The sequence below is a fragment of the Aethalodelphis obliquidens genome, unplaced genomic scaffold, assembly GCF_003676395.1.
Source record: "Aethalodelphis obliquidens isolate GAN/ISIS:26980383/991018 unplaced genomic scaffold, ASM367639v1 scaffold13, whole genome shotgun sequence".
NCBI classification, from domain to species: Eukaryota; Metazoa; Chordata; class Mammalia; order Artiodactyla; family Delphinidae; genus Aethalodelphis; species Aethalodelphis obliquidens.
Window position 1 is genome coordinate 3,038,660 of NW_020837957.1, and position 7,547 is coordinate 3,046,206.

At 39.8% G+C, this 7,547-nt stretch overlaps 1 protein-coding gene across 3 annotated transcripts in view; it reads left to right on the plus strand.

The window, feature by feature from the left end:
- The window catches only part of DNAJC6 (DnaJ heat shock protein family (Hsp40) member C6), a 154,930-nt gene extending 148,487 nt beyond the window's left edge, over positions 1–6,443 (plus strand). For all 3 annotated transcript variants that reach the window (XM_027113992.1, XM_027113994.1, XM_027113993.1), the window contains 3 exons: positions 234–376; positions 2,364–2,540; positions 4,049–6,443. In XM_027113992.1, the coding sequence (XP_026969793.1) occupies positions 234–376; positions 2,364–2,540; positions 4,049–4,150 (422 nt within the window). In that variant the 3' untranslated portion in view covers positions 4,151–6,443. The remainder of the gene's footprint in view (positions 1–233; positions 377–2,363; positions 2,541–4,048) is intronic.
- The last annotated feature ends 1,104 nt before the right edge of the window (positions 6,444–7,547 follow it).

Here is a 7,547-nt window from a genome sequence, read left to right on the forward strand (position 1 = left end):
ATCCCGCCCCGAGTCCAAGCTTTGCCATGGACATGGTATATGATTCTGAATGATCTCTTAAGTTCTCCAGACTTTACTTTCCTCATCTGTAAAATGGACATGACAGGGTAATTGAGAGGATTAAGGGCTTAGTGCATGTGAAAGCACCTTGAAGACCAAGTGTTGTGATATAATGATATGATATTATGTTTCAGAGTAAAAACCATAATAATTTTTAAAATATTATGTTGCAGAAGGGAAACAAAAAGCAGCTGACTTTGAAGACCTACTCTCTGGTCAAGGTTTTAATGCTCACAAAGACAAAAAGGGCCCTCGAACAATAGCTGAGATGAGAAAGGAGGAAATGGCTAAGGAGATGGATCCTGAGAAATTAAAGGTAAGTGAGCCCCTGACCCAGGGTGATTATTATGTGTGTGGAGATGTCAGTGTGGGACTAACCTATAGAAGGTGCCGTGTTAGGTTTCTAGCATCCACTTTATTTCATTTGGTTCCTATAGCTGTGATTTGAGTACAACTGTGTCCTTTAATAGCAAAGTACTTTCAGGGAGTACTGTGTATGCTGTTTCGTTTCTTTAATAAAATGCACTTTATTCCATGGTATGGTAGTATAGATTTTCTTTGTTTACATTTTCAAATAAGCAATGGCACTCTTTAGGAGGTGATCTTATTGTTCAGATGGCATTCCGATCTGTAGGTAAGTCATTATGATTTGGAGGTAAGAAGAATGCATTATTTATGTTCTCTATTTCTGCTTTGAGAGCTTTATATTAGACCAGATCAACTGAAGCCCTCAGGATCTCTTCTTTGCTGACAGAGAGGGAAATACTGATGTACCTGGAATTACTCACTCCCGTAATGTTACATCTGGAGGTTTGGGAAGGTGGCAGGGAGGAAGGCTGAGGGAGGTGAGGTCCTTGGCTTCCCCACTGCTTCCCTCCACTTTTAACCAGAGCATTTCTGCTTTTATCTGTTTTTGATTCTTGGAAGTCTAGGTAAGATTCTATTTGGGGAAGGAGAATGTTTCCCTATTATCTTCTTTTCTTTTAAAGTTTGCAAACCAGTGACGCCCTTATTTCATAGATGAGAAAACGGAGACATTACTTTATATGTTATCGTGGATGGTGGTTAATTTGGGAACAAAAGGGTGGTTATATTGATGAATGGTGTGAGATAGTGAAAGAGTTTGTGAAGATCAAGACAAGTGGACTGCTCTTCACAGACAGAGAGGCTGAATTTCCACAAGACGAAATATACTGACCCTGTAGCAGCCTGGAAGATGAGGGTCTAATCTGTTACTCCAAAATCAGGAGTGGTACAGCTAGTCAGTGTCACACATTTTGAAAAAGTATGCTACTGTTCTTCGCCATAATTTCCCTACAGATATGAACGTTGGTTGAAGATGTACAGGTACTATTTGGAGTACAATATAGGATCCTTTGTTTGTATTTGCTTTGCACTTCATACAACATCCAAAAGGTTTTATATTCCTTCCAAAAACCTTGTGCTCCATCTCAAGAACCTTTGTTCATTAGGTAAACTCTGACAGTTTTCTATAAAAGGAAGTCATTTATGTCTTTTAAACCATGCTTGGTTATTTAGTTGGTATGGGGTATTAAATCGTTTGGGAGAGTAGCCATCATTTACCTCGACTGAGCTTCTGTTATGTGCTACATGCTGATGCATTGTTACAAACCCTTCAATTTAATCATCTCATTTGTTCGAACTATGAAGATTCCAACTATGAATGCTCATAGTTGGAATGAATGACTAAATGTATTCATTTAACAACCCTTTTTGAGCTCTGTTCCATGCCAGGCATACTATTTGATTTCTGAGTTACAGTGATATGTTAAAAACATTACCTTTCCTCAAACAGGTCTGCCTAGTGGCAGGGAAAGACAAACACATGATTACAATAAAGTGTCACACATATTATGATAGAAACATGTTTAAAAGTTAGCCCGGAGAAATTTGTTCTTTTATCCAAGGGATTTTTTTTTAGTGTCTCTGTGTCACTATACTAGATGGAGCAGATAGCAGGGACCCAGACAGACATGGTGTGGGCACTCATGAAGTTTATACTTTAGGAGTGAGTAATTAACTCATGGGGGGCCAGAGAAGAAGGAAAGTATTCAAACTCTCAAAGGCAGAGCAGTATGAAATTCCTGAGCAGGCTCTTGAAGGATGATGAAGAGTTAACCAGAAAGATGAGGTCGGGGGTGGAGGAAGAAAAGCAGGTAGAGGGGCAGGTTGGAGTATGCAGGTACTCGACGTTGCTGGAGCAGGAGGGGTTTCCAGAGTCACAGTGGAGACCCTCTGGACTCGAGAGCATTTGGATCTCTTAATTGCCCCTGTGTTTACAGATTCTGGAATGGATTGAAGGCAAAGAGAGAAATATCAGAGCCCTTCTGTCCACGATGCATACCATGCTGTGGGATGGGGAGACTAAGTGGAAACCAGTTGGCATGGCAGACCTGGTCACACCAGAGCAGGTGAAGAAGGTGTACAGGAAGGCTGTGCTGGTGGTACATCCAGATAAAGTGAGTACAGCTTGCTCTCCGCCACCGCGCGTCTGGGCCTCCTGTCGTTCGTTTACAAGTATGCGTCAAAGCATCATACTTTCAACTTGTTGCTTAGACCATTTATATAAAATAAATCCCATGGGCTCAAAAAAGGTATTTAAACAAATAGTTACGCTTTATGAAACAGAAGAAAAGGAATCAAATAATATATTACAAATAATGGAGTAGGGGCCTTCTTTAGGTGTAAGGTTCACCACTGACTAATTTTCAGGGAACAGGTACAAACTGTGTCTTGACTTACGGGTGGGCTAAGAGCTGGACAGGAAAATGTTCTCCTTTAGAGATATAGCAGGATATTTAGCCAGGATTATGAAGTGAAAAAAGCTTTAGAACGTAGTTGGCAAACTTGGTGAGAATTAACAAAATACTCAGAATGGAACTAAACGCTTCACTATATGGATTATGCCAGTTTATGTTTTCATTGAAGTACGTACACATGTACGTGCTGCACGTTGTCAGAAACTTCAGCTACTGGATGGCACAGTTGAGATCACCATGATATACAGAAACCTCCCTGACAGAATTGGATCCCTTGCTGTCTTGTGGACTGAGGATACCAGGCCTATGATGTGAGGCTGTGACTGAAGTCCTGCTTGGGAACACGTACTTGAATTTGATATATTTGATTTTCATCTCTCCACACTTTTTGTGACTAATCTGGATAGTATTAAAGAAATAATGTGTTTCAGTGAATCAAAGAGAAAGGGAAACAGCCCAGAAAAATTCACAAACTATATGCCTATGTTATGGGTCTCCAAGAACTTTTTTCAGAAATGGGAAAATGGGGACTTCCCTCATGGCACAGTGGTTAAGAATCCGCCTGCCAATGCAGGGGACACGGGTTTGATCCCTGGTCCGGGAAGATCCCACATGCCGTGGAGCAACTAAGCCCCTGAGCCACAACTACTGAGCCCCTGTGCCACAACTACTGAAGCCCGTGCACCTAGAACCCATGCTCCACAACCATAACAAGAGAAGCTACCGCAATGAGAAGCCTGAGCACCGCAAGGAAGAGTAGCCTCCGTTCACCGCAACTAGAGAAAGCCCGCGCACAGCAACAAAGACCCAACACAGCCAAAAATAAATAAATTTATTTAAAAAGAAAAAGAAATGGGGAAATGTGTTTTTCAAAATATAGCTCATCAATTGGAGATAGGCAGTCAGGAACCTTTGTCATTTGATAGATAATTCTGGAAATGGAGATACATTTTGTGCTGCCCAGTAACTTCTCTGTTACCTGCTCAGTGACTGACCACTACTACCAAATGTGAATCCCTAGGGGGAGGGCTTCCTGGGGAGGTCATAGTAATTAGGGGCATGTAGATGGGGCTGTAAAAAGAGAAATGGCCTAATAGAAAAACATTTCAATTCCTTAGAGCCCACATATTAGCAGTGAAAAATTTAATAGAAATAAAACTTTGGTCTGTGGTATCTAATGTGTGTGTGTGTTTGTTTTTTTTCTATAGGCTACTGGGCAACCTTATGAACAATATGCAAAGATGATTTTCATGGAGCTCAATGATGCCTGGTCTGAATTTGAAAATCAAGGCCAAAAGCCCTTGTATTAATGTATGAGCTTTTCCATCTCTGCTGCAGACCTGTGCTAATGCTTAGTGTGTGTCACAGTTCTGAGGTTTTCACAGGTGAACCAAAAAACTCCAGCAACGTGTATCCAGTACTTAACTGTTAAGTTACTCGTAAATTAATTCCTCATTGATAAGGAATGTGGATGTTTGTTTTCTCAGATCCCCCCCATAAAAGGTCCAAAGCAGGAGAGGAACTTTTAGTCCGATGAGCTTGCAGAGTTTTACAGCATTCCAACCTGCCCTTTGGGGAGCCTACTCAGCGTTTTGTGGGGGAATGGAAAATAGAGGCCACCAAAGGCATAGCACCCATCTCAATGTCTGAGGATAGGACGATGAGCAAGAGTTCTAATAATATTACATGGTGGACTTAAATGGTTTTCATATTTTCTTGGAAAGATATGGTTTGAGCAATGGCTTTACATAGGCTCCAGGAACACAAGCACCAAGTATCTTTTTCAGTGGAAATTTACTATGGTCTCTAGTATAATACTGTATACTTCTTTTGGTCAAGAGGACTGACAGATGTAAAAGAACCTGAATTATGTGGGAAGTGATTATATGATAATCCAGTGATTACTACCAACGCTTCCTGGATAAGCTAAAATTTCGTGAAAATGCTGGCTAAAGAAAAATAGGGACTCTGAGAGTGTAGAAATCTGTATTCCTGGTCAGAAAGTTGGGCTGCTACCTTCTTTTCCCTTTAGAAAACTGGATGCTTGAACAAAAAGTCTTAATACCATAACAACAACCTGATTGGAAGGAAACCTCTAATTTTGCCATTAGGCTTAACGCTTTTCCTTTTGCTTAGCAGAGAAAACGCTCTTTGCTGGGAGCAGGTTGTGAAGCAGTTTGGCGCATTCACAGTCGATCAGGAAGGATGTGTAGTAAGGACCCCCTTGTCCTCCGGGTTTGTGAGTAGCTGTGGGAAGAGAATAGACGACAGCACTAACCACTAGTAACCAGACAGGGGCAGTTGCAGAGAGAGAGCCGAGCTCCCTTCAGACTGAGTCCGATGGCTTGTCAGGACTGGCTTTTTGAGGAACCAGGTTCCTTTTCCCACCTGAGGAAATTGGACCTCTTGGATTATTACAGTGGGGTTTATTGTTTGAAAAGTCGCTGGGGGTCCACAGGAACAACAGTCACACAGGGACATCTGTGAAAGTAAAGCAAGGCTGCAACCTTTGCAGACTTCAGACTGGTTGGATTTCAGTTCAGTGTTTTGGCTGTTTCTCATTTTAAGGGGCAAGCAGTTGTTATTATCCTGTGACTTTAGTAGATCTCTTTGGGTGTGCACACACACAGTGTGCAGAAGATATATATGCAAAGCAGATGGCAAAAAAGATCTCCATTCTAGTCTTAAAAGGTTCGTGCTCAGTATGGTAGAAAGCTTTCAAAACTTGTTTTTAAAAGACAATCATTTTTTTGTTTCTATTTTCATTTTCTTGTGGCAGACTGTACCAGAAAAGCAGCATGTCAAAATACTTTATGTTCTATATACAACTCTCTCGTTCTTTCTCTTCTCTCTTTCTCCTTTTCTTCCTTCCTTCCTCCCTCCCTCCCTTCCTTCCTTTCTTTCTTCCTTTCCTTTCCTTTCTTTCTTTTTTTTGTTATAAAGATTCATTATTTATTTTACCTTTTGCTGACAATGTGAAACTCGCCTAAAATGTTCTCTTTTTAAATATACAGCTGTAAACTGTTCAAAGTAACCATAAAAAACTAGGTGTTATTTATTAACATAAAATAATGTTTGATGCAGTATGTGCTTGTCTTATTTAAAACTGGAATGTGAGACATGTTGCTGTGACTCTTTTTTCTCATTCACATTTGTAGATATTGTGTGAACTACAGTATATAATGATAATAATTAAAAGGATATTATGTGAATGTCACATACATTTTGAAATGATAGAACTATATTAGCTTTGTATCATGTTTGGATAATTCATCAATGTTCACAGTTTAAAACATCATTAAACATTATGTAATTAGCAATGAGAAAGAATCTTACCTAACTTAAATTTGGGATGTTCCCTATCTCTTTTCTGGTTACATTATAATTCTGGACCCCTATTCATCTCAAAACTCTTAACATATGCAGACCAACAGGTTTTCGCATTCCTTTTAAATACCTGGTTGTGACAGAGCTCGTTGTTGATCAGATTCACTGTTTCGTTCATATTTGTTGTAATATATTTTTTGTTTTGTAAATATGTTACACCAACAAAATGTGATTGGTCTAAAATATTTGTAATGTATATTAAAAGGCTCAAAAATATTTGTAGAAATGTAAGTTATTTTTGCACTCATGGGAATATGATGACAAGCTTGAATTATACCTTCTGATTCACTTTTAAGAAAAGTTATGGAGAAAGAATATGAAAAGCATATAATACATTTGCACCAAAACATGATCTGACAGGACTTCTTGGTTTATACTTTAACCACCCCCCGTTGCCACCCTTGCCCCCATACACAGACACACTTGATCATGCTGCATGAATGCTATGTTTCAAAAAGAATCAGCATAGAAATCCTGGTGTTCTAGCTAGGATATTAATTCATTCGTGTGCTGAGGCGAAGGGATTGATCCTGGGAGTCTGAGACTTTGTCATAGAAAACAGATCGTTTAGGTGTCTAAGAAGAGAAGCAGCATGTTCATTTGGAAGCAGATGTTGCAAGTCAAAAGCATTTGAACTATCAGCGTTGTGTCTCTTTCTGGAAGAACGTTCAAGTTAGACCCTAATGATGCTGATGAAACACTTATTGTATAAGGAATGAACATGCAAGTTGAATTCCAGAACCAGCTATCGCAGCAACAGGACAGTTTCCCTGCTGGAAACATCTATTGGGGAATTTAGGTCAAGTAGACAGGTTTTGGTTGTTCTATACATAAACCATGGTGTTTCAGCATAATGGTACAATGTTGGTTTGAGACCAAAAGACTGGGTTTGAATCCTGGTTTTTCCACTTAAGGACTGTTATATTGGGCAAATTGCTTAAACTCGCTAAATCTTAATTTTATTGCTTGTAAAACAGAGACAATTCTAGCAACCCTGCAATGGAGGAATTAGGGATTGTGTATATAAACTGTCCCTAATCAAGTGGGTAGGTACTCACTAAATAGTAGCTACTGTTATTGTTACTGATAGTCGATAAAACAAAGTATCACTGCAGGTCGGTACTGGGGCTGGAATTACACTGAAACCTCAGGTGGTAGGGAGTGGATAACATGCGTGGGAAAAGGCAACCAGAAGTAAAATGTCCCTTAGCCCTTTTTTCTATCTCCCTGGGCTGACAGAGATCTGTCTGCATACAATGGCGGACTTACATTGTAGGTTCTGTAAAGGGAGTGGCTATGTGTAAAAAAGTGGTGGTGAGG